General features: G+C 41.2%; 1 protein-coding gene across 1 annotated transcript in view; it reads left to right on the top strand.

Annotated features, from left to right (window-relative positions):
* The window catches only part of HTR4 (5-hydroxytryptamine receptor 4), a 226,342-nt gene that overhangs the window by 97,871 nt on the left and 102,101 nt on the right, over positions 1-26,370 (top strand). Inside the window, exons 4-5 of the mRNA XM_045026269.1 lie at positions 13,533-13,658; positions 16,209-16,409. Coding sequence (XP_044882204.1) covers positions 13,533-13,658; positions 16,209-16,409 — 327 coding nt within the window. The remainder of the gene's footprint in view (positions 1-13,532; positions 13,659-16,208; positions 16,410-26,370) is intronic.

Here is a 26,370-nt window from a genome sequence, read left to right as displayed (position 1 = left end):
GTCTCTGCTGGACTTATCCTGTTCTGTCGGATGCTTGTCCCCAGTATCCTTAGACAAGTGGTTATTTAGGATAATTCAGGGAAGAGCTCCATTTGCAAAATAATAATAGTATGAAGAATTCCCTTCAGAAAGCCTTGCACATCTTTACCAATGTAAATCACAACCTGACGTTCAAAATCACTGTGCAATAACATGCAAAGTAGCCCTTCTTGCTATATTTTCATCTGAGATTGATGGCCCCACTGCCTGTTCTTGTTAGTTGATTTCTCCTCCTGTTTACTTAATTTGAGCATGAGATCTGTGATGAGGCTGGTTTGGGAAGTGTTCAGAAGGAACGAGTATTAAGCTGCAGGGATAAGATCAAGGTTTAAACAAAACAACAGAGCCCTAGTCCAGGATTTTGTGTCAGGTGGCTGAGCAGGAACAGACATCTGAACCTAAATGCAAAGGGAGGATTCACTTAGGCAATACAGTAACAAATATATGCTCTGTTTTCTGGCAGATCGCTGGCTGCTACCTCAGGCATTTGTGTTGCTGGGCTCTGTTCTGTATAGGCAAGCAGATGGATTTTCAGAAAAGTAGCAGTATTAGATGGGGAGACTCCTCCCTTTCCCAAAAGGTTTGTGTTGGAACAGGATCTGGGTAGCAGATTGGGTGCAAGGAACGTATTTTGTATCTGTGGTGCATTTTCTAGAAGGTCCGGAAATTTGCAAGTCCATTGGGAAGTGAATCAAGCAGCATTTGGTTAACTAGCTGCATGCACTTGAGAGGCTGAACACACGAACCCTAGCCATGCAGATGGATCATGCTTTAAAACTCAATAGGACGTACAATCCCCTGTGGCCTTCAGAGGGAGGGAGACAAAATAACTTCCTGTCATCATCTTATAATGAATGAGTTGTGAAATGATTTCTATGTGGTTTTATGAGAAATATCTAAAATAAAAGACCTTCCTGAAATCAACAAGTTAGCCTCTCTGTGCCAAATCTTCCATTAGCACTAGTGACAGTGAGAACCAGTTTGATTCACCTGAACTCTTGAAACTGGGAGTCTGTCCAAGAAACATTAGGAGTCGGACATCTGATAGCTGTGTGTATCCCACTGTGTCCAGAACAGAAACTGGTAGTGAGAAAAATACACACCACAAATCTCGTAATAGCTAAGTTGACACTGTCATTCTCTTCCTGAACACTTGTTCCTTTAATACCCCTAATTGCAAATGTATCTTGGGAGAGCTGAGCACGACTTTTATGTTTTTTTATTTGAAATTCTTAATAATCCACCTGAAAGATTTCAACAAGGAGGTGAATAGAGGCTTCACTCTGATGTGAAAACAAGACCTCAGTGCTGTCAGACAAATTGGTCCAATAAAAGATATTACTTCACCCACCTTGCCTCCCTCAGACAAATTAAAAATAAGAACTGCTATTATTGGGTTCTTATCAATAATTACCCGGGGGGTGGGGGACGGTTATTTTCACAGACTGGCGCAGAAAACCATCAGAGAGGCAAAAGAGCTTCTTCAGCTCAATGACATACCTTGAGGTCTATTTCAGTGCACTAGGATGTCTTTCTAAATAGAAGTAGTGACACTGGTAAAGCAGATGCCAGCTCTGTAGGCGTCAGCTGAGCACTGACAAATTCATAGCTGGTAACCAGACCAGTTCATCTATATGTTACTATTGTTCAAGATAGGTGTTAGACTGGTAAGGATGTGTTTAGTCTTTAGACTCTATTAAATGCTTGTAAAATGCTGCATGTGTTAATCTCACTTGTAATGTCTGTATTCCATGATACAAGGTAAAATATGTTTGTTTTATGATTGTAAAAATGCCTGCTTTGAACTTGTGAACTCAGACAGGAAGAGTGACTCTGCCAACCCGCCCTCACCCATCTAAGAACGTCAGTGAAATTAAATGGTCCTCGTGAAATGTTTCAGTTTTACCATAGTGGCAAACTGTGACAAAACAGCTTCATAGGTATTTTTCTAGCCAGTTCTAATTTAAATACAGATTTTCCATGTTACAGCTCTTTGTTATAAGCCTGCTTTCTACAGTGTAAAGCTACTATCCTATAACTTGTGCAGTTGGAATTTTCAAGGACCCTGAAGTCTGTTGTAAAGGATGGAATTGAACTCAGGTCCTAAGTTAATGCGCTAACCACTGGACCATCCTTCCTCTCGACTTCCATTGGCTTCCTTAAGCACCTTTAAAAATCCCAGCCAGATGTTACTGAAGTGTCTTATAAAGATACTAACTTCATTATAAACCATGCAAAATTATTTCCGTTCCCCAACAAAAATAACTGCAATGGAAATTAAAAGACTTTTTAATTTAGTTAAACCAGTGCAACTTTGTAGATTTCCTAACTTAAAGTCACAAGAGTAGCAATTCACTTGAGATGCCTCAGTGGATCGAAGTATTGCACCCAGTTACAACAGGATACATTAAGCAATACGCTGAGACTGTTCTGTGTACGTACAACATGTACAGTTCAGTTTGTTTATCAATTTTCTTGTATCTGAATCTTGATTATCTGAAAAACTCTCATCATCCAAAATGAGTTTATACCACTGATGTGTATCAAATACGTTCATTTCCCTTCATTTCCCTGTATTTCTGAGCTAAATAAGAGACAAGGGTATTTGTGTGTATATCAATATACCAGAGAGAGAGAATGGTCATGTCAGTTAACTTGGTGTAAATGGAGTTATTCTGGATTTACACCACTCTAATTGAGAACAGAGTCTGAAACAGACTCAATTATCATCATTCTTGGTCTAAAGCATTGAACAGACTTTGCCTTTTGGGTCTGAGATTAATAATGACAATTAATGGGAACACTGCTAGGAAAATAATGTGGCTGATTAAATCTGATCTAGTTAGCATAGCTGTGTGGTATTCATCTTTTTAATATAGAGCTCTCCGTGTTTTAGGCATACATAAGGGAAAGGGATGGGCAGGAGCCACTTACCCTGAATATACAGAATAATCACATTATTCTGATTGTAGGTGTACTTTGGTGGGGTTCTCTCTCTGTTTTGTCCTCTATCTGCTTTATTAAAGTGAAATGTATTGTTTGGCAGATATCATGGGCTTGTTTCTGAAGAAGGAATCCTGGGCTAGGTATGGGACAAGACATTTCTGAATAAAGAGGTGTCTGATCTTTGGTTTCACTCAGTACCTACAAAACAGAAAGGGATACTGCAACAGAGCACTGCAGCCATCTCCCATGCACTTTATGGTGTGTACAAGTAAGGAACACAATGATGTGCAGTCAGATGTGAGGGCATGTGGGCCAAAATTTTCAAGCTTCAGCAGGTGTAAACCGATGAAAGTCCATTAATTACAAGGGAGTTATGCCCATTTACAGCAGCAGAGGATGTGACCCAGGAGCTCTCTATTTCTATGAGGCCTTGAACCAGCACTTTGCATCTGAGAGGTGGGAGGAAATGAACCCAGATCCAAATTTTGTTTTGCAAACCCATGTCAGATGCTAACATTTCCCTCTGTAAGTTAATTAGCTAGGGGTTAAATTGCTGTGGGAGCATATGGAGGGCCCCACAGGGCACCAGCCGTTCCTGTACCCACCTGATGTCTAAATGGAGAGAGTGTTATTAGCACGTACTTGATTGACTACGCATCCCACACAAAGCATTTTTAAAAGCATTTAACTAGTCTGTCTTCTTTTCTTGGTACTTGATTCTAAGTGGTGTCAAGCAGCTATTTAAAAGCTTTGATCCTATAAGACATCTTAGCTTTAGGTCCAGCTAGCTGAGCTGGTGTGTACAGCCGGCACATAGCATCAATGATTTTAAACAGCCTGGGGCTGGACATAAATTACGCTCCCAAATAATATGTAAGTTTTTGAGTTTCCTCAGGTCCACCAGGCATGTATACTGCAGCGTTATTGTGTGCTGCTCTAGCTCGTCATCCACAGCATTTATTATTAGTCATTTGGCTATTTACTTAGCTCTGTCTTCTGGTGCTAGCTAGAGACACCCAGTCTTATGGTCAGAGGTGGATCAGAATGAGCATATCAGCATTATTAAGAGTTACAGTCACTTCCGCCACCTGACACCGTGAGAGGAGGATATACTCTCTCTCCCCGAACTCCCCAGCTTGGGTTTCTAAGTCATTAAAGACCTAAACAACATGCAAAGAGTCCTATGGCACCTTATAGACTAACAGACATGTTGCATCCGATGAAGTGGGTATTCACCCGCGAAAGCTCATGCTCCAATATGTCTGTTAGTCTATAAGGTGCCACAGGACTCTTTGCTGCTTTTACAGATCCAGACTAACACAGCTACCCCTCTGATACTAAACAACATGGGCGCCCCTGGCTGGATTCTGGTTTTCGAAGGGCACATCTGCACTGCAACTGGGCGTGTGCTTCCTAGCCTGGGCAGGCAGACGCACACTAGCTTTGCTCAAGCTAGCACACTAAAAATAGCAGCGTACTGTGTGTAGGGCAACTGGGGCTCGCTGCCCGAGTACATACCCAGGGGGTCCTTGCAGCTCTGTGCTTAGGGGTCTGGCACAAGCTGCTGCCCATACTGCCCCCAACTACACTGCTATGTTTAGGGTGCTACTTCAAGCAGAGCTAGTCTGCGTCTATCTGCCTGAGCTGGGAAGCACACTCCCAGCTGTAGGGGAGAGCTGTCCTGAATGACGTTATTGGTGGTGAAAGGCGATAGGATGAGAGTTGAGAAAAGGTAAAGGCTGTGCAGTGGCAATGCAAGGTTCACCTGTGTGGCCCCATCCGGGTGTCTCATCCCCATTACAGAGAGACCATCTGTAATTCTGAGTGACTGGGTTCAGCCTCCTTGGCCTCCTCGTCTGAAACTAGTGTGTAGGTCTGGCCAGAAAACAATAATTCAGTTTCACAAAGTGTGTAGAGGTTTTCAAAATCAGTTTTCATTATGTATCGGAACACACAACCTTTCCTGAAGCAAGACCCTCTACCGCCCAGTGGTTAACGCACTGCCCTGTGATGTGGGGAACCCATGTTCAAGTCCCTGCTCTGCCTAATTCAGAGTAGAGTTTTTCCTCCCTAATCACTTCAAATGAGGCAGCTCAAGGACTTCATCCTGGGTCTCCTATATCCCTGGGATGTCGAGATTGAGACTCTCTCTTTTCCTGGACCTACAAAATTGATGTTTCTGCAGAATTTTTTGGTTTAGACAAAACATCGGTTTCTACCAGGAAAAAGTTAATGAGCAACATTTCCACCAGCTCTAACAGTGCTGGTTTTGTGGTGCATACACTGATCCAACAGGAACTGGGCTGAGACCTATTTGGCAAAGCCTATGGAATTGATGTTAGATGGGAATGATTTGCTGGTACTGCTGAATGGGGATGGATTTTCAATAGAAAGATATTTGTTTCTGCTTTATCTGATGTTATTTGCTACAGAATAATGTTCTTCACATCCCACTCCGCAGCAAACACCATCCAGTGGAAGCCAGGCAGCCAGCAGTCCTCTCCTGAGCTTTCATCAGAAAAAAGCAACATTGTTTTTTCAAATTATTAAGGGAGAAACAAACCCCAAACAAATAAACCAAGAGCATGATTTTATTATTTTGCTGCATGTAAAGTCATTTATTTGTGCCTTGTCAATAATTTAATTCATCCAAATCTGTTTCTAAAACAGAAGTGAAATGTGTAATTCATTTTAAACCATTAGATATGGTCCTCCCATGTGCACAAGCAGGAGGAGGATAGCTCAGGCTGTATAACTCATGAAAATATGTACTGGATTCAATGGGACACCACATAGCAGAAAAGATATCATGCTAAATGAATGCTGACCTCTAATTAATATTTGTGGGGGTTATATATACTGTAAGAGCCTGACATTTATAGGTCGGGTAATTACTTTTCTATTCTAATGTTTCTGCACTGAGACACAGGTCATTAGTTTACTCATAAAGGAACACGTCCCAATTTAAAAAGCATTTCCATTCAGCCTCTGATTTTGTTCCTGGAAATAACTGTGGGTGCAAATAACTGGATGCTCATTTTATTAATTAAAATATTTAAGTGAAATGCAACTGCAGATCCTGAGTGCAAAAGCAAGGTTCTTTAAAAAAAAAATCTGATTCCATACATTCTCCCAAAGCTTTAAGGTCTTTGTGAAATCAGTTATTAACACTAGGTCAACATAGTCCAAGACATCACCCTAATCTTTTCATCATCCTCAGTGAGTCAATGAGAATCATAGTATGTCCTGTTTATAAGATATTTATTAATGTCCCTGACCACCTCCAGCAGATGCATAATCATTTCTTCCTCTGTATTCTGATTTTTTTTCTCTCTTCTTTGGCGCCCAGTTGCCTTTCCAATCCCCCACTTTGTCTGCTGTGCTCTGTTATCCTGGAAATGTAAATCCTATTGTGCCTTCATTCTCATTCTCTCTCTCTCTCCTTTTGTGTTTGCAGAAATCACATTAATTTCATCTTTCATTTTCTCCAAGCCTTAAACTGGATAATAAGCGTAGCTGTAATTATTTCACAGTAGCCCACTCTCATGTCTAAAGGCTAGATCCTGGCAATGACTTAATGCAGGCAGACCCCACTATCAGTAGAGGTTCACTGTGGAACTCCTTGGAAGCTCTGCTTGCATAGAGTCCTGCTCCTGTAAGGTGTCCCATTGACTCCAATGCAGAAGAGCAACATGTCCATTCCCAGTGCAGTATTGATGCCTGAATGATTCTTAAAGATTTTAATCAAATTCACTTCTGAACCATTATAACAACAGGGAGCCCATGGCATAACATGTATAATAAAAGCTGATGGAGAAATACTACTGTTAATACAGCATGACTAATCCATATGTTCTAATTGCTAGGTAAAATATATGAAAGCATGTAGTGTCATTTGGAAAACATTGGGTGTTTACAAGAAACTAGGAACTGAACTTGACAAATAATTATAGAAGACAAAAACCCAGCCCACACTAATAACTAGATATAAGCTTTTTCAATGTACTTGAAAAACTGTTTTAGTATCTCCTTATATGTGGGATTTTGTACATTCATTCAGCATCAACGTTTCACTTTTTTCCTTAAGTGTCCTCTATATTTTTACTAGCCAATAATTATTTTGTGTGAACTTCATTCCCTGATAACAGCAGACTCATCAGTCTCCACAGTATTCAACAAGCAAGCATGCTCAGGAAGCAAAATGTTCAGATTTGAGAAAAACAATGTCATGCCAAACCACTGATTTTAATTTACATCCATATCCACTTCCTTCCATTATGAAGGGCTTTGAATTACTGTAGTTGCATAATTAACAAATATTCCCATTTGACAATGGGTTATTCCAGAGGCACATGCACAGTAATGTTCCATGGTTGAGCACTCATGCTGTGTCTTCAGTGATACATGCTTCTACTTATGTTCCCTGAGGGGCACAGTACCACACAACTTGTGGGAATAGTCTGTAGAAATTTCATATGTTCTCCCTGGCGGGTCAAAAATTATTGTGTATGTAGGGGGTGCACGTGGATGTATGCAAATAAATGTGCATTTCTCTGCCCGTTGTACATTGTGTTTCTACACCAATGAGGACGCATGTCTCCTCCCACATCCTCAAAAATTAGAATGGAAAAGCCAGATCCTCAGCTGGTTAAAAGGAGCATAACTCCATCAACTTCAGTGGAACTATGCCAATTTACAGCAGCTCACAGTCTGGTCCTGAAACAATATCCTGCTAGTCCTCACTTGGAGTGAGCCTCTAACTGTGCCCTTTGGACTCCTGGAGCTCTGCAGACCTGCTTACCTCTTGATGCTGAAACACTGTCCGTGAGATTGCCAGTATTGCCAACCACAAATGTTCAAAAATCATGAGTCGGTCTCACTAAAAAACATGAGATTGGCTTTAAAATCATCAGATTATATAAAAATAATAGATTTGGTGAGGGTGTTTATTTGCCTTCTGCTTTTTGAGCCTTTAGGGTGCACTAGGGTCACATTTTGAAGCTTTCTCCACAGGCATGAGGATTAGAAACTTATTTTTTCTTCAAGAATGAAGGCTGAAATCATCACATATCCACTTGACTCCAGGAGCTCAGGCTTTAAGGAAAACAATTATCATGATACTCTTGACAAAAATCATGAGAGTTGGCAACACTGGATTTCCTAGTAATTATGGCTTAGTCCAGGCCTCTTTTAGGATTTCCAGAAAATTTTGTGACCAGTTAAACTCATATCTTTGTCTTCCATTGTGGGGTATTCCTTTGGTGTCAGTTCAGCCATGATGACTTCTGCAGATGAGCCCAAAGCTGGAGGGGGTTAGATAACAGGCTCATTGCTCTCTTTCCTCTCTAAATTGGTCTGTTCATGGATTAGGAAGGCTAGAATCACAGCAGAAAACTGAGTGACCACCTACTGCCCTGAATGATCCTTGCCACTCCTTACTAGTAAGAAACACTCAAGAGCATGTCGCACTCCTACTAACTGAGATTGTCAACACCTCATTTGCAGAGACAAGTCTACCTACAGTGCATGGTAGTCCAGCCAGTACTCAAAATGTCATCACTCAACACAACTGGCCTCTCCCAGCTACTGCTCAGCATCCCTCCTCTTGTAAGCAGATCCATCACTCTCATTCCTGAGCAAGCTAAGTGGGAAGATTGCCAGGGCCCACCTCTCACATCACCTAGACACTACTAATACTCTTTATGAAGAGCAGCTGGCTAAAGCTGAGCCTGAGTGTGACTAATAACCCCTCAATGCCAGCTAGCAAAGGGTTCACTGTTCTGTAACAGCAGGTCTAGCAAACTCACTACTCCAACCACACTGCTGTCATAGTATTCACCCAAAAAGGGTCTTGCTTTGGGGGTCTATTGGAAGCTCACATCACACTGATCCTCCTAATCGTTGTGTGTCATTCCAGCTGCCACATGGAAGACTACCTCATGCTTGAAATGAGGGTGGAGTAATGAGGTGACCCGTGTAGTCCTGGGTACCCCGAGAAAGTGTCACACTTGGAAAGACTGATGCAATGCTAATGAGGAGAGGGATGCTCTTTGAAGAACCTACCACCTTGTCTATAGCATCACCCTGCCTTTAGAGAGTCCATAGCCTGGGTGTCCACCTGAACTGTTCACTGCTTCTGGATGACTACTTCCTAGTGTTAGATTCAGACTTAGCCACAGTGATGCATGGATTTCTTACATCCAGGTTTGATGGTTGTCCTTTTCTGTATCTAAGGGTGAAACCAAGGCCTGTTAGAAGCTATAATTGGTTCAGAACCCAGCAGCCTGGCTGTCCACTAACACAGGCCACCAAGAGCCCATTGTCCTCAGGTTCCACTTTGCACAGCTCCCTGGTGAACATGAAGCCTAATTAAAGGTCTCAAGGACTGGCCCAAACTGCTTGGAAGATCCTGCAACATCAAGGCCTCCCATGACAGCTGCATTCCACTGGGTCAGCAAAACTGTCCCTCACCAGGGTGAAACTCCCAGCAGGCAGGCTCACAAAGATGGAGCTGACCCCAAAGGATGGTAAATGATCACAAACATTGGCACCTTCAGAGCAAAATACAAGGCCCACTCCTCCAGCCTCCTCTTCCCACACCAGCAGCACAAACCAACCAGCTAATGCCTTGTCTCTGCTGACAGAAGGGGAAAGAAATACATATATCTTCATATGTACACTTCAGAATGTGGAGAAGTGTTCCGATATCATGATGATAGGCACCATATAGGAAAGAAGGAGGGACTGCGAGAGAGATAAAATAGTCAGACAACTCTAAAAAAAGCAAACAAAAAACCTAGCACCATGAACAACTATGGCACTGTATAAATTAACCCATCATCATCTTCATGGTGACAGCATGTACTGCCACCCTCTCCCAGGAGGAAAAGGAACATCTTTTGTATAGAGATATTCAATGCAGCCTGACGTTTTGTTTCACAGATGCAGCCACTGAGCTACCATTAGTCTATTATGAATACTCCATTCAGGCAGGCACAATTACAGCTCCCTAATCAAGGTGCCTTTGATCACAGCAACCCCGTTGTTTCTGGCTGCTTTTAGTCCCAGTGTGTTCCCAGCAAGTGAGCCTGTGGCTGTAAAACCTGCTTTTTGAAGTTGTCTTTTGTTTCCCCCCCTAAATATACACGGTGTCTTGTCTTCCTCTGCTGAGGAACGTTATTAACAAGGCTGGGTGTTCTGACACGCAGTTTTGCTCAACATAACTCGTGTTTTGGCAAGTGCATAACCTTCCTCAGCTGTGCAATAGCCATTTGTGGAAGTATCAAACAACGGGGAGAGAGAGTTCTGTTCATCTCCAAAAGAGGAAAATTACCTTGTCCTTTCTAGTTTTGCATAATTCACATCAGACAGGGACTGATTCTCATCGGCTGTTTTCTTGTTCTTTTCTAAAGTGCAGTGATGCAAGGCAGATTAAGTTGTCATAATTACCAGCATCTTTTCTCCTAACACTGTCAGGAAAACCTTTGTGTCTATGGCAAATAAACTCTTTCAAATCAGATGTAAATAGAGGGAAGTGGGAGAGGGAGACTGTCAAAGGATAGAAATCAGACGACTTCTTTAACACTCCTTTTCTTAGATCATCCCCATGATGACTGACTCATAATGGATGATGGCCTGGGATTGTGGGGTTAGAAGGAAGGGGCAAGGAGTTCAGATTACACTAATCAGCTTGGTTATCCATCAACAGTCTTTCCTGCTGCCCCTTGGGTCTGTGCAGACCATGGACTAACGAGTGAGAAGTGCAGTAAATGGTAACATTTGTCTAGATTTGAATTGGTGGGTGAGTTTACGTAGGTGGAAAGCTACCAGGAGCTAGCATTGGCCATGCTACGAGTGGTCTCAAAAGTGGGGCAGGGGGAGGGAAGCACAGGAAGTGTGAGGGAGTGTCCATGGACAGAGTTAGCCAAATTTCAGCCAGTGATTAAGAGCCACGTGAGTATAATTGCAGGGACTAGAAAAACAAAAGCACTCATTTCAGCAGCTGTCCAAGAACCAATGACCCGAGGCAGCTGGAAGCACAGCTCCTCAACAAATGCTACGAAACTCTAACTGTGCTACAGTGGAGGCTTGTCAGCATTTCTGAATGGAGCAAGAGACACATGTTGGTGATTCTCAAAGCCTTAATTGCCCTCACTGAAGTTGCACAGAGGCTCAGTAGACATTGTCCTAATTAAGTGCCATTTCCTTCAGGTGCTAAATAAACCGCATCCTTGCCTTGGGCATCCGTGAAAGGTTTGCAGTTCCTAATTGGCAAAATTTTCCTGCTGAACCTCACCTGTAGTTAAATTTGATCCTCTGCACAGAATGGTGAAAACCTTCAGTCTTTATTGCTCTTGAGGTTTCACTGGCACCAGCATCCAAAATCTCTTCCTTGGGTAAAAGAGTGCAGTATTCCTGCTGCTGTAGCCACCCTCTGGAAAGCATACAAAGCTGTGCTGTTAAAAGCCACATCATCACATGTTTTCTCATGGGTGTTGTGAGAGGGAAATATTGGGTGCGTGGGGTGTACAAAACTAGGGGTTGCTTTTAGCCCAGCTCTAGTTATAATACTATCTTCTGCACTTGTTTTGTAACCTAGCTTAACTGGCTGCAGGACAGTATAACCAGTGGTGGTGTGGTTAAAAAAAAAAAGAAAAAAAAAAGAAATGAATAAACTAAACTATATTCCCCAAGTGAGAAGTGGGTAAACTCTATTTACCAGTTTTACCCTCGACTATGCTACTGAGTATAATACCTCTATGTAGCAAGTATAAAGGATTTCTGATGAGACAGAGCATCTTTTCGCCTCTCTCCCTCATATACTTATAAAAATTTTCACTCCAAAAACTTGCTAAACTCAGTGTTGAGGGCGCACAGGTATTATTTCCTGATAAAAACACTAAAAAGCAAGGAATTCCTAAGTTAAGACAACACTCCAAGCACTAGCCTGTTACCATCATGACACTCCAGCACAGTAACACACTAATATCCTCTCTGCCATACTCATGTTCAATTCAGCAGTGCACATCAAATTACTGAAAAATTTTCAAAATGAAAGCTTAGATTGTGGAGCATCCACCCAATGACAACATAGATTCCATGATGAAGATATTTGGTAATCATTAGAAAGAATATGGAAGTGGTGTAACCAGTAGTAAAGTTTAAAGGGAGCTTCTATCTTAGCTTTGCCAACCTAGAAAGGAGTCAATTAGCAAATTTCATAAATCAGAAATGTATTTAGTAGATACATCCTAGAAAAAGTTACCTGTGAAGAAACAAAAATTCTGAGGGACCATTTAAAAACGATTATAGCTCAAACTAATTGGCAGATTTTCAATTATCTGAAAATTCTATCAAAATTCATTCTGTATTTTAAGTCCTCCTTGTTCTGTACATTAGGGGAAGATACACTATTTTATTCCTACATTGTGAAGAGGTTTTTTCTGCTTAAACCCCTGCCTCAAGGGCAAATATTAACGTAATCTTAACTGTAGAGACATTACAGCATCTCCATTATAGGAACACACACCCATCTACATGTTTATGTAATAAATAATATTTTTGTTTTCAGAAGTATGTAGTAATTTTGGATGTCTTAGATTTTGGGTACCTCTTGTAGACACCAGGTAGAGTAGGTTAAAAAATGAAAAAATAATTTCACAAAAAATTTCAAAGTGTTGATCTAGTTCTGAAGGATTCAAAACAGAACAATTTGTATTTTTTTTCCAAAATGGTTTTACTTTTCATATTTTTTCTCTTCTTTCTTTCCTTTTCTGTATTAAATCTTCCTACCCACCAAAAATTAAATACATAAGATTAACCATGTCTAGGGTTGGGTATTTTAACCCTTTTTCAAATTTTTCCTTTTTTCCTTTTGCTACTTAGCAAATTTTTGAAAACTTTTGCAACTTTAGAAAAATTACAAAGTGGCAACCGTAAAAAGTAAAGGAACAATGACATGGACACCACTCCTTCTATTGTAGTGGGGAAAAAAGGAACAAAAAGAGTGACTAAAAGGAAAAAAACAGAAACACAAAATTTCACAATTCTAAAATTTGAAATTTTCAGTTTTGGTGAAAGAACTGAACATTTTGAAAATAAGAAAAAGCTTTTCAATAAAAAAAAGGTTTTATTGAAATTTTTTTTTCAGAAAGTGCTGAGCACCTACCTATGATAACTGGACCTTTTTTGTCCCAAGTTCAGCACCCAAAAAAATAGCTCTCTGTGATCAGTTTATTTAGCCCCACGGTCAACAAGAACAGGCAGAGTATTTGCAGATATTCTACATATTAACCTTTCCTCTGAAAAATCCAGAACACATACGTGTCCCATATCTTTTCCATAAGCAAGAAATTAATGTATATATATATATATATATATATATATGTACGTGTCTGGTGCAGAGGCAGATTTCAGAGGAAACTGTGATCAGAAAGAGTTGTTTAAACACATGCATCTGCCTGAAGTTATTTGCTGAAAGTTTGTGGTTCAACACACCCTCATTTTCCCTGCCCTCCTCTGATGCATTCTCTTTTTATGGTTTCCAGTTCGAGTGAGGGGTTCGGCGTGGCAGAGAAGATCGCACTGCTCACCTTTATCTCGGCGGTTATACTCATGGCTATCCTGGGGAACTTGCTGGTGATGGTGGCAGTATGCAGAGACAGGCAGCTCAGGTGAGCCAGCATGCAAGCCCACTCAGTCCCCTCCTTTAGGAGAGATTTTACGACGACATGGCCGAGTAATTTGCAAGGGGGGTAAAAAACAAACCCAACCCAAACCCAGACAGCTAAGAACATAAAACATTGTGATAAAGAACGCTCTCTCCTTTCTTCTCCCCACCACTGAAGTCATGGCAAAGTCAGACTCCGAAATTGTTCCCAATGTGTCTGGCCTCAGATTTATACTGCAGAAGTGTGATCATTTTATTATCCAATCATTATATTTTTAGCACTCCAGGCATCAAAAACAGATAAATCACTTGCAGAAAGCCAAACAGGGGAATGCAGGAGAAGCATTACAGCGCCTTCCCTTTCCTATTCCAGTTCCTTTTAAACAAAACATGTCAGGGAGCAGGAGCCGGGTCTGTCACAATTAGCGTGTTACCAGGATGCAGCGGGGCATACAGTCGGGTTTACAAAGGAGCCTAAAGAAGTGAGGCACCCAGCTCACAACAGACATTTGGGAACTCTCTTAGATTTCTTTCAAAACCTCAGCCAAGATGGGACTTGCTTTCTCTAGTGATAGTTGATAGCCTTTGGATTCTGCGACTGTACCTCCACGCACATGAATAAAAGCACTTCAAATCCACATTTCTTCCATCCAAAGCCCCACCTGCCCCAGCTCTGCTAATGCAGCTCTACCCTGATGTGCAGTACTTCCTGCTACTCCAGCCCTGAGCTTCCACACAACTCTGCCAATGAGTCTAATCATGCAGCCGTTACCTTTTTCAACTGTCTTCACTAAAAACTGAAAGAAAAATTCAAATGAATGATGATTAACATGCAGGTAATAAAAGTAGAGACCACGTTTTATTAAACCCTATTAATTCTCCCTGTAGGACAGGTTACCTAATAGTATACAGCCTATCAAGAGGACAAACAAGTCATACATGTGGACTTTGCTTCCATGATAAAGCCTGCAGGTTATCTAGTCTAGTGAGACTCACTCAGTCACTGGACAGGGATATGGTAAGTCGAGTGTTTCCCCTGCTAGAGTAATAGCTGGGGGACCTGCTAATTAGCAATTCATCATCTGACTGTCAGCTTCTGAGAGCTCCCATCCTGATACTGGCACATTAGCTCTAATCAGGTTGCGTGCAGCACTGGAGGTGCTGAGGAAAGTCTGTATGTTTCAGAAAAGTCTCTTTCTCAGTCCTCCCCCAACTTCTCCTTGGGCATTTGCTCTCCTTCCACCTGTCCTGCATGCCTTAGAAGACATATTCTAGCACAGTGTTGTCACCAACCCATTTCCTGAAAGCCCAGACCTTCAACATTATCCCATCAGAAGTTCCTATTGGGTAATGCTCACCCATCTCCTGGAAGCCCAGGCCTTTTATGCTGTTACCATACTGCCCCACCTCCTACTTTGCTGCCATCTTCAGATGGAACAGGGCTTCCCCAGAAACAAAATGACTTTTCTTCTGAAACTGAAACTCTTTGCAGGTTGCTAGAGCCCACTTTCCTTAGGGAATAACAGGATGGGAAGGAGAAGAAGGTGTGTTTAAGAGTACAACTTTATTGCAATCAGAGATGAGACTGCAACACTTGCAGACATATCTGAGCTAGGTTTGATCTAGCTAGCACAAATAACAATAGCAGTGAAGCCGTAACAGCATGGGTTAACTGCTCAAGTACATACCAAGGATCCTGGGTGGGCTTGTACAGTGCTGCTGTGGCTTCACTGCTGTTAGTACTTACACTAGCTAGATCAAAGCTAGGTTAGGTAAGGCTAGGGAGGAGGGGAAGGGATAGCTCAGTGGTTTGAGCATTGACCTGCTAAACCCAGGGCTGTGAGGGGGACATTTAGGGATTTAGGGCAAAAATCTGTCTGGGGATTGGTTCTGCTTTGAGCAGGGGGTTGGACTAGATGATCTCCTGAGGTCCCTTCCAGCCCTGATATTCTATGACCATGTCCTGCAGTCACACTTCTGATTGAAGCGTAGACAGCCCCTAATACACCCTGGTAGCTGCAGAAGATGAGCCTTGACTCTTTGTGACTGCTTGAGAAATGAGTGGTTTGAGAGGGACACACCCAGGCTTGATACTTCTATTAATATTTATGGTAAGACTAGTGGCATAAAGAGGGGAATCAAACAGAGAGGCTACAGAGCACAAGGAAAACAAGAGAAAATGTTGGGGCTTTCTCAGCTTTTAATAAGAGCCACTGAAAATGCACTCAACTGGAGTCTGTTTGTATGTGCACAGTGCTGCATTCTGCACACACAGAATGAAAAGTGGTGCATATAACATGCCAGTTTGGTCACACAAACAGGCATGTGCATGTCCAGTTGCATCTTTTGTGTGCACAGGTAGAAACACCCATGCAGTCATGCAAGGACCTTGTGAACAATCACCCCCCAAACCAGGAAAGTAATTAGGGACAACCATTTAAAATCGTTCAGAGGTAGGTTAGAGGACCCTTTAGTGAACAATTGGGTCTATCTGCACATGGGATGTCCTGCTTTGAAAAGTCCCACTGAGTTTTTTTTAATATATGTCTTGTAGGAAAATCAAGACCAATTATTTCATTGTCTCACTTGCCTTTGCGGACCTGCTGGTGTCGGTGCTGGTGATGCCTTTTGGAGCTATTGAGCTGGTTCAGGATAACTGGATTTATGGAGAGATGTTCTGCCTGGTCCGAACATCTCTAGATGTCCTGCTCACCACAGCATCAATCCTTCACCTCTGCTGTATCTCCCTAGACAGGTATGAGCAGAAAGACATGTACAGGTACATGTTTTTGCCAGCCATTTCTTTTGTCATGATGGGCACCACTAGGTCTTAAGAAAAAGTAACATATCCAAGGGTTCTTTCTCAGCTCAGAGGCATGTATGAATATGTTGTATAATGTATAGCACAGCTGTAAACATCTTATTGTAGCAGCTAATGGAGAGAGCACACTGAAGCTTCATCAATGTAACAAGAGTTGAAGAAAGGTATTATTTATATTGAGTGAGCTCATCACCGCTGGTGTAAATTCTGTTGACTTCAGGAGCTGAGGTTCTGGCTCAGTATCTTGCAAGAACCATGTCCTCTGTTTCTTAAAAAAGAGATATTTAAAACATGTATTACAGAAGAGATTCCCGGCAGTCACAAAGGGCTTTTCCTTCTTGATGCAGCACTTGGTACACTTTTAGTAGGAGTTTGTCTTCTTTTGAAATATCAGGTATTGGTCTGGAGGCTGGATTCCAGACCTGATTAGCAACTGGTTTGATTCATTATAACGAATCTTACATCCACAGGCATAGATATACCAAATTACTATCCAGCTTTATATTCACAATGCTGTCTCCTTGACATATGTAAAGTGCATTCGGTACTGCTATTTCTATTATTAGCAGCTGTATAACCAGATGAAAATTATATTAATGTATGATATATTTTGGCATATTATTACTAGATTGTAGAAAAAAATAAACAGCAGCACATAATGTTTGTTATTCCAAGGCATCCTTGGTCACTTTTAAACTTCACTTGTGGTGATAGCTAATAAGTACAGCTGGTTTAACAAAAAAAAAGGCAATTTTTTTGATATGATATTTTGAAACATTTTTGCTTTTTCAAAATTTCCTGCAAAGAAATTATTTTTTCCACAAAAACAAAAAATAAACTCCTCCCTGAAAACCAAAACTTTTTTCACTGTCATTTCTTTCTCCAAAAAGTATGTTTTGATTTTTTACTTCCAGTTGTTCATTGAAAAACTACCGTAGATTTGTTTTGACCTCAGTGAAAAACATTCTGTAAAAAGTTTCATTGTGGTTTCATCAGAAAATGTTTTGAGATTTTTTTTTTTTTGGACCAGATGTACTAATAAGTAAGGGTGAAGTTTTGCATTCTAGGTTCTGAGAAGGATAGAGGAACTTTTCTGATTTTAATGACAACTAATATTTAACATCAACTAATTGTGAGGACAACTAATATTTATGTAGTCTTTTGTCCAAAGATTCCAAAGCCACCTACACACTTTGCAAGATATTTAATACGCTGAATTCACCACTAAAATGCTGCTTTTCTTTGGGGTGGGACACAGCAGCTGTTTAACACTACACAGCAACCCCGTGCAACAGTTCAGAGTGGCAAGTGAAGTAATAGTGTATCTGAATGAAATGGAAGAGGATATTTTGATAGCCAAGACATATTTCCTGTCTTGGAACACGACCTGGAATTCAAGATAGCTGGCCTGTGAAAATGAAGCATTAAATCTGAAGGTGCCACCTGAGACGTTCATTACCTCAGGGCGGTTCACACACTTCCATTTTTAGCTGATTATCAATCAAGCAGATGTTAAGCACTGAGCTGCGAAAATTGAAATTCCTGATAAACATTTGCCAAGTTAGCGAGTTAAATCCTCCAGCCTTTAATTAAACCCAGTGGGTCATACAGACATGAGAACACCAAGGCCATTCGGCTCCCTCCCGAAAAAAGTTCTGAGACAATCAACAGTGAAAAGGGATCTCTCCTCACTGTGGGTTTCTTGCATCTCTTTGAAGAGCAAGGCCTTACTCCTTTAATGTAGACCCCAGGCTCTTGTGTCTACTCCACACTTATTTGAATGCTGCTTTCCACTTTCTTTCTGTGCCTGTCCAACTTCCCAGGAAATTCTGTCTTCTAAGGGCTGCCTCCTTCCAACAGGGAAGATGCTGAGATTTTTCGAGCAACAAGCAGAGTTTTGTTTCTCATTAACATCGTTAGAGCCGCTGTATTTGAGCCACTGTTGGATCAGTTACTGTCAAGATGTGTAGCTTGATTCTAATGTTCTGGTGATGCAGATCTTGCAGTGATCACAGTTTTATATGGAAAGAGATTTTTGTAAACTAACCTGAAACTTACTATATGAAGCCTGCCCAATAAAACAAGGGCTGCTAAAAGTACACACAATGCACCAGGTAAAAGGGATTCTGCAACCAGGTACTGAGGACTCACTTATTCCTATGGACTTGGGCCACAGTTAGTTTGGTTCAAGAAAGAACAGAGGAAAGCAGTTTATAAATCATGAAGTTATGTGAGGGTTAATAGAAGAGTTAACAGAGCAAAGGGGAGTCAAAAGGGGACAATTGGAAGGTAGCAGCTCCTCATCCTAATCTTACAACTTCTCTGTGGCAACTGCCACCCTTACTCATATGATGGAAAATACCACAAATAGTGTATAACAAAGTACTGGGGTTTGGAGCAGCACAACCAGAAATGGGAGCTTAGTAGTACCACTTTGTGGGGCACCGATCTGAAGCTCATCATTAAAGATGGGGTGGGGTTGGGGGACGACAAACTTTTTCCAGTCACAAGGCTGAAGCGCAAACACTGAAACCATGTGAAAGTGATGGGTACCACTAATTTGGCAGTAGATGCAGAGGATGCTGTTGCAGTACAATAATTCAGTGCAGTTATTGCATATTGCAGAGTGTCTCTCTGTGTGTTTATTTACAGTGCTATTGTTATATGTATTATGGTGATATCTAGAGGCCCTAGGATCAGGCCTCCATTGTGGCAGTTATGTACAAACAAGTATAAAAGGCAAGCCCCGCTGGATCTCTGGTGAATTCAGTCTGATGGGGCCTATGAAGCAGGGACTGTACTTCATTTTTGTACAGTGCCTAGCTCATTCAAATACATCTGCTTTGGGACTGTCCGTTTATGTATGCATTCTGGAATGAAGTACTTAGGGTGAGAGAGACAGAAATACTCAGCATGGGCCTAACTTTGTTCTGGTAAAATGCTCATTGACTTCAGTGGAAACAGAGCTAAGCCAGTGCTCACTTCTTTTGAAAACACCACCCTTAAACATTATGGAATGGTGCATCCTGACCCCGAGTGAACTATCAGACTGAGGGCCTCATCTTGCAAGGTAAAGATATCCATCAGCTTCCCATTGGCTTCGGTGAGATTTGAGGGTGCTCAGCAGTCCACATGGTAAGGTCCTCAGAAAGAGGACCATTCCATTTAAATGATCAGCCAAAGGAACAGAAGGAAATAGGCTTGTACTTCCATGAGACAGTTAGTATCCTGGTTTTGCAAATTTCATATAGTATGGTTTTCAACCTATCACTTACATAGAATATTCTTCTTATTCTTTTAGAATTTAAAATAAATTTTAATAGAAAAAGGATATATATATTCCCTGGTTAAAGAGTCAAAATCACCTAGACCAGGTGCAGAACTGGTGGAGAGAAATGAACCATTTTGGAAACCTTGGGATTTGCAAATTCCAGGAGTTGGATGCCACCCTAAGTGGATGGGCCACAGTAAAATCATTAGAAAATCTTATACCCGTCTGCTTATGAACTCACTGGCAGTTATAAACTGTTATAAACAGCAGAGCCCCAGGAGAAATCCCATAATATGTAGTCACAGGGAAATATTAGACTAAACAGCGGTGTAATTGTTTGAGAAGAACCAGAAGGCACTCAGAAACTAAATGAATTATGAGTGCACTGAAATTCTATCCATGTTTGAGAGTTAGGACATAGAGATGCAATGACTGAAACAGAAGGTCACAGCTCTTCTCCTTTCTTTTTGGTGTTGTCAGGTGGTCACTGGCAGATGTTAGGCTGCTGTTTCTGGGCATGCACTCTCTCTCTCTTGCTCTCCATACACATGCTGCTCTGTGTACAGTGTGTGAAGTGCTTTGCTCTGAATCAGAGGGAGGTGAGGAGAAGTAAGCTCTCTAGGCTGGCTGCTGAATACAGTCTGACACTGGTAATTATCACAGCATTTATCTGCCGCTCGATGCCTTCATGCAGAGAGACTGACATTTCCATGGCACAAGTCCTGTGTCTGCTGAGAATTCCAAGTAATTCTCTGGCATTGTAATTGTCTTGGTTCTCTTTTCAAAATGACTTTAAATACCTGCTACAGAAGTGACCACTACAGGCTATACCATGACCAGAGCACTAGCAAAAACAGCCCTGTGCAATGCTGTTCCTCTCCAAAGGTACTTGGACTTGCCATAGGATAATGAGATTTTCTCTGTCTATGCAGGACATATGCCCCTCTCCCCTTAGATCTCATTATGAATTTCACCTGGAAAGTTACCTGGTCTGACTCCATGGGTAAAATCCTGACCTCCATTGAAATCAATGAGTTTTGCCATTGACATCAAAGGGGCCAAGGTTTCACTCAATATTTTTTACATGACAAGTTATGTGTCGCAGTGCGAATGGATCCAATAAACCCTGTGCTCTCCTACAGTGACAGTCTCATCTGAGAGAGACTAGAGGATATTCTGGCTTGTGAGGAGTGGAGAATTCATAATCAAATTAGCTGTCTTTAGCTGTTTCCATTCAATGAGATTCTACAGAGATGAGACTGTTATTTATTCTGTAAAAGTCCCAGTCCCAAGAATAACAGCTGTCAAGCTGACGAAGGACAAAGTCACCTATTTTAGTGAGCAGATCCTCTGTGAGAGGATGTGTCACCTTTCCACCTATAGGAACAGCCAAAGGAAATCACATGGCAGTGGATACTGGAGTCCTCTCCATAGTTAGGTTCCCAACACTACTGAGATGCATCAGACATCTCTGGCCAGGTACCTAAGTTTAGCGAAATGCAGATGAACTGTTCTAAACTGCCACAAATAAAAACAGTATGGAAGTGAGTCAGGGAAAGCCATTTGCCAGCCCTCTCTCCTCAGAGTAACCCTAAGTCTCTCTTTTCCAGTCTTCTCCCTCTCTCTAGAGAGGAGTGATGGAAGCTGAATTATTTTTATTAAACTTATTACAGCAATTAAAAAAATATAGCATCTTTGTGCAGCACACTCTAGGTGCTGGAGTCATTTTAAAGCAGATTGGACAATGTGCCTCAGTGTGTGTTGCAGGGAACACTCCTGCATGGCAGGTGGATAAACCAAAATGACCATATGAAAGTCTTTTTCATCTCTAATTTCTGTGTTCCTTTGTGTCATGAGACTTTCCTTCTTCATTATCTGCCATCATCTACACTGTATTTGTGTGTCACTGACTCATCAATGTGAGCTGGCAGCTTTCCGGAAATCTGGAAATTCCCATATCCCCAACCCATCTGTGCTACAATAGGCAATGGCGATCCAGTGCACAAAATGCTGTTTGCAGATTAAGAAGCCTGAAACCATTCATGCACCCCGGGCAAAATGATTAAAGACCAAAAGCACATTAACTTCCTCATGGGCATGTCCATTCAAGATTTGGATATGAACGTCGACTTCTTATTTGGCTTATCTTGTACACAGCTCATTAATTAAAATGAATCCTCAGGCTTCCCTCTCCATGTCCCATATTAGGAGTTTGGACAGAAGAGCAAAGGGAAAGCAAAGACTGCCGTAGGACCCCATCTACACGAGGAACATGTGTAACTGTGTTTAGGGTGTAACATGGATACAGGTGCAGTAGTAATGGTGTTACCAGCATAATGCCAGCTCTCCTTGCTCAGGGGATATTGTGAAAGCACTGCAGCAGGGCTGCAAGGAGTGTTTTAAACTCCCTAGGGTGAAATCCTGGCAGCAATGAAGTCAATGGCAAAATTCCCATTGACTTCCACGGAGCCAGAATATCACTCCTGATGTTCATGAGCATTCTAAGTGGTCCTTAGATATTTTATGACTTTTGGTAGAGATGAATTAACCTCCACTTTCAAGAAGTTGGCTCCTGCTCCAAACCTCTCTTACAAGAAAAACAATATAAATTTGAACTAGGAATTGGTGAAAACACTGAGATTCATGGATCCATTTGACAACTTGGGGGCTGCAAACTGTATTTCTCTACTCTTAAATTTGCCACTATCTTGTTGGGACTACCCCAAGGGAAGTGTTCCTCCCTTGAAATAAAATTGCCAGTTTTGATCTGGGAGCCCCTTGAGTGGGGCAAGATGGAAATTTCAGTGTCGCTTCACTTCTGTTCCAGAAACGAAAGGTAAAAAGCCCATTTCTCACACACATTTTTAATAGAAACCACTAAAAGAATTCCACCAGTTCCTTTAAATTCTTTAATATTTTTATTTCAGATTCTTTTTAATCATTGCAGAAAGACCACAAAATATTATTGTGGGACTGCTACAGACTAAAAGAAATAGGTACACCGTACCATGCATTCTAATAGTAATTAATGACTGGACAGACCCATTGTGTAATCACTGTGTAATCCAAATGCACTGTGCGTGTAACACTTGTTATTATAGAAGGGATCTAGGAGGCTCAGAAAAGCTTCTGATTTCTAATCACAGTTCTAAAGCTTTCACCTGGAACTTGGCCTTCAGACTTGCAAGGCTTATTTCCTCTCCCTTGTACAAACATTAATTGAGACTTGAAAAGGTTTCTAAGTAGTATGATCTTTGCAGGGTTCTGCAGGCATTTCAGCCGGCTCTTCAGTCTCACTCAAAATGTTCACTTGGATGCTGTTGGAGAAACTTAGACGGAACCATTTTACGTTGTAATGTGCAATTCTGTCAAAATTGAAAAGCTTCATGAAATCAGGTCAATTTATCTGGAATTTGGTTCCGAACAAAAACCCAGAAAAAAAAGTTCTGACAATATCAGAATGTCCCACTTTTTCAGAATGACACATTTTGATTTTTCATTTTGAACTGACTTTTCATTTTGTATTGTGTTATACAAAATAAACACTGATGAACCTCTGATACCTTGTGAAATATTATAAATATAAGTATCATAAAACAAAATAAAAATCAACATCAAAAGTTTCAGTTTTGTCAAAATGAAACATTCTGAATGACCCAAAACAAGTTTTTTTTCAGAATTTTCCTTCCCAGAGAATTTTGAAATTTTTGGTTCTCTCTCCAATTTGGAATGAAGCCAGATTTTGAAACCTCTAAATCCTTAGCGAAACAAAACTTCTGTCTTCCACACAGCTCTAGTTAGAGCAATGTTCCTTTGCTTAATCTCTTACCAGTGAGTTCTCAGTTTAGGTAAAGTTTCTTGGCAAAGATGTGGATGTTTAATTTATCATTTTTTTCCAAGAGAATATTGAATCATGAAATTGTGTTTAGAGCTGCAAGTAGATGAGGTGATCATGACGGACGGCACTGAAAAGATAACAGCAGCTACGTAAGTGCCAGGATTTCTGTCCAGGGGAGTATGACTCAGCCTAGCATCTAGGCACGGTTTATCACTGGCATTTCAGCAGCCTTGACAGCAAGGTTCTGCCTGAACAGAGATTATGTCCTGGCACATCTCATTGGGCCTCTTTTCTTATAAGATTCTCTTGACAGGAGCACTTTTCTCTTGTTATTTTCTCTAGCTATTGCTATTCCATTCATTCAGACTTCACTGGAGTCTATTTTTCTAGCCAGTATTTTTCTGTGATTCATAAATCCCCTGCCTTCTGTTTATTTTATGAGCATACTTATATTTTTTAGGAAATAGCATTGTTAAGCTAATTCTCAGAATCCACTTTGGAAAGTAATTCTGTTGATCACTTCAGGAAAGGGCGGAAGGTGCCGCTTTACAAGACTTTTATTTGATAACATCTTGTATCTCTTTTCATTACTGTCTCTGAAAAATACTCAAATGAATTTGGCATTGCCTTCAGGTGGGGAAGCAACAGAAACAGATGACATGACCTTGGCAACAAAATATAAAGAGCAGAGAAATGCAGAGACTAGCAGAATGGTCTCGGAATAAACTGTTTTTCACAATGTGTCAGAAGTTCAATGTTAAATTGAATCCAGATTTTCTTACCACTGGGTTATGCTGTTTGATCATCTCTTTTGTGCTGGGGAGAGAATTAGACCTGAATATTTATTTATCTATAGTATTTTTTTATGTATGTCTAACCACCTGCTTTAGATGTCTGTACAATAAAAACAATGACATCACTTACAAAGAGACCAAGGAGAAATAATAAAATCTTTCAAACACAATTAACTTACTAGGACTAGCAATTAGCTCCTTCCATATATGCCTTTGCAAGCCAACTCCTTTTCGAAAACTGACGGGCCCTACATACCAGCAGACCTGGGCTCTGTTAGACCAAAGAAGAAGCAGGTTCCAGAGTCAAGGGCCCTTTAATGAGGATGCTTTGCCAGAAGCTGCCTCCTGTTTAAACCCAGGGATTGTTTGCCCAGTTGCCCTTGTACCCCACATGGAGAGGGGCACAACCTCTTCATTTGCATGGGGAGTGAATTGAATGTCAGTGTAGATTTGGAGGACAGGTGTAGAGCTCTCCCCAGCGGAGGCACCACTAAGCAACTGGGCCACTGCTCTGCACTAGCTGAATTTCCTAATGGTCATCAGGAGCAGGCCCCTACACAGAATGCCCTGGAGAGGATAAAAACAGCAAGGTCCCACCCCAAAACTTCTCACTAGGCACAGATGGGGAAAAACCCACTGATGCTGCTTGGATAGCCTGGAGCAGGTGGGGATCCAACAAGAACCTCAGATTGTGAACCCACATAGCGAACAGCAGGCATACTCTCCCTATCAGTGGAGCCAAAATAACCTCGGTCATTGCACCTAGCCTGCAAACACTGCCTCAATATTGTTTGGCCGGTATCTTGGTCAGCTAAATCCACATCCAAGTCTAAATTTCTGTTAGGCACCGGATATGTCGTCTGGCTGCCCCAACTAAACATTTGCAGGTTTGCTATACAGCATGCCGCATAACAGATGTGTGTGTATATTAAGAGCTAATGTTAATGGAATAGAAACATGTCATGTAATAGTGGTCTCCTACTGCTAAATAAGTGCTAAGGCAAAACAGATGCATCTGGGGAGTGTTGGAGCAGTAGAATGACAGTTGCTCCTTGTGCCATGTACAAACATTAATTAACATTAATGTAATGTTCAAACATTAAATTAACACAAGCGCTTAAGGAGATGATGTTCTGGAGCCTTAAAGTGCAATGTGCCCTACGGGAAGTCAGTATTATTCAATGGAATGTCTCCTGAAGAATTTTCTCCCTTCATAACAGGTTGATTTTGAGGGCTTCAGGAATGTAGGTAGGTGTGTAAGCATTGATCTTTATTTTACAGATGAGAAAAGGGAGGCATAAAGAGGTCAAGTTACTTGCCTAAAGAGGGTGCGAGTGGCCGAGCTGTGATTAGAACTCAGGAACTCCTTGCACACCGACCTCTAGACAGTATATCTCCTTCTCAAAGCAAGTTAGAAAGCAGCTTATTCATAACACTGCAGCTTAATAGATAGTGCTTTGGGGTTTCTGACTTGCTGAAAGTGGGTTATTTTTGGAGAGTTATTGTGTTTTAAACATGTACCAGTGAGTAATGATCAGCAATCTGACTGTACGGCACACCTTCCATCTGGTACCATTTAAAACCAGTCTATAAATTCTCTATCCCCTTTCCAGCTACAAATGAACCCTGCCTCTTACAGCATTCACCTGAAGCACAACCTGTGTGAAAAGAGAATGGAAACTTGGGGGAAAAGAGTAGGGCAAAGTAGAGTAAATGAATACCATTTACAAAGGGAAGAAGACTTGATACGTAATGTTAGAAATGTTCCATAATAGCGTTCAGCTCCGTACTTTCTTTGCTCTTTAGGAAAATTAAGGCAATGGCTGCAGAATTCAAGGGCTGAAAGTATAAAGAAAAATAACAGAGCAGATGGTCATGGCACAGCCTGAGGGAAGCAATGTCCTTTACTAATCTTTACAAAATCCCTAGATGTATTATAAATATATTTTGCTGCTATTGCTGCCAATTTCCTCCCCTTCCCCCAAGGGACTA

The sequence above is a fragment of the Mauremys mutica genome, chromosome 8 (genome assembly GCF_020497125.1).
Source record: "Mauremys mutica isolate MM-2020 ecotype Southern chromosome 8, ASM2049712v1, whole genome shotgun sequence".
Classification (NCBI taxonomy): domain Eukaryota; kingdom Metazoa; phylum Chordata; order Testudines; family Geoemydidae; genus Mauremys; species Mauremys mutica.
This window is presented reverse-complemented; position numbering and strand designations above follow the sequence as displayed.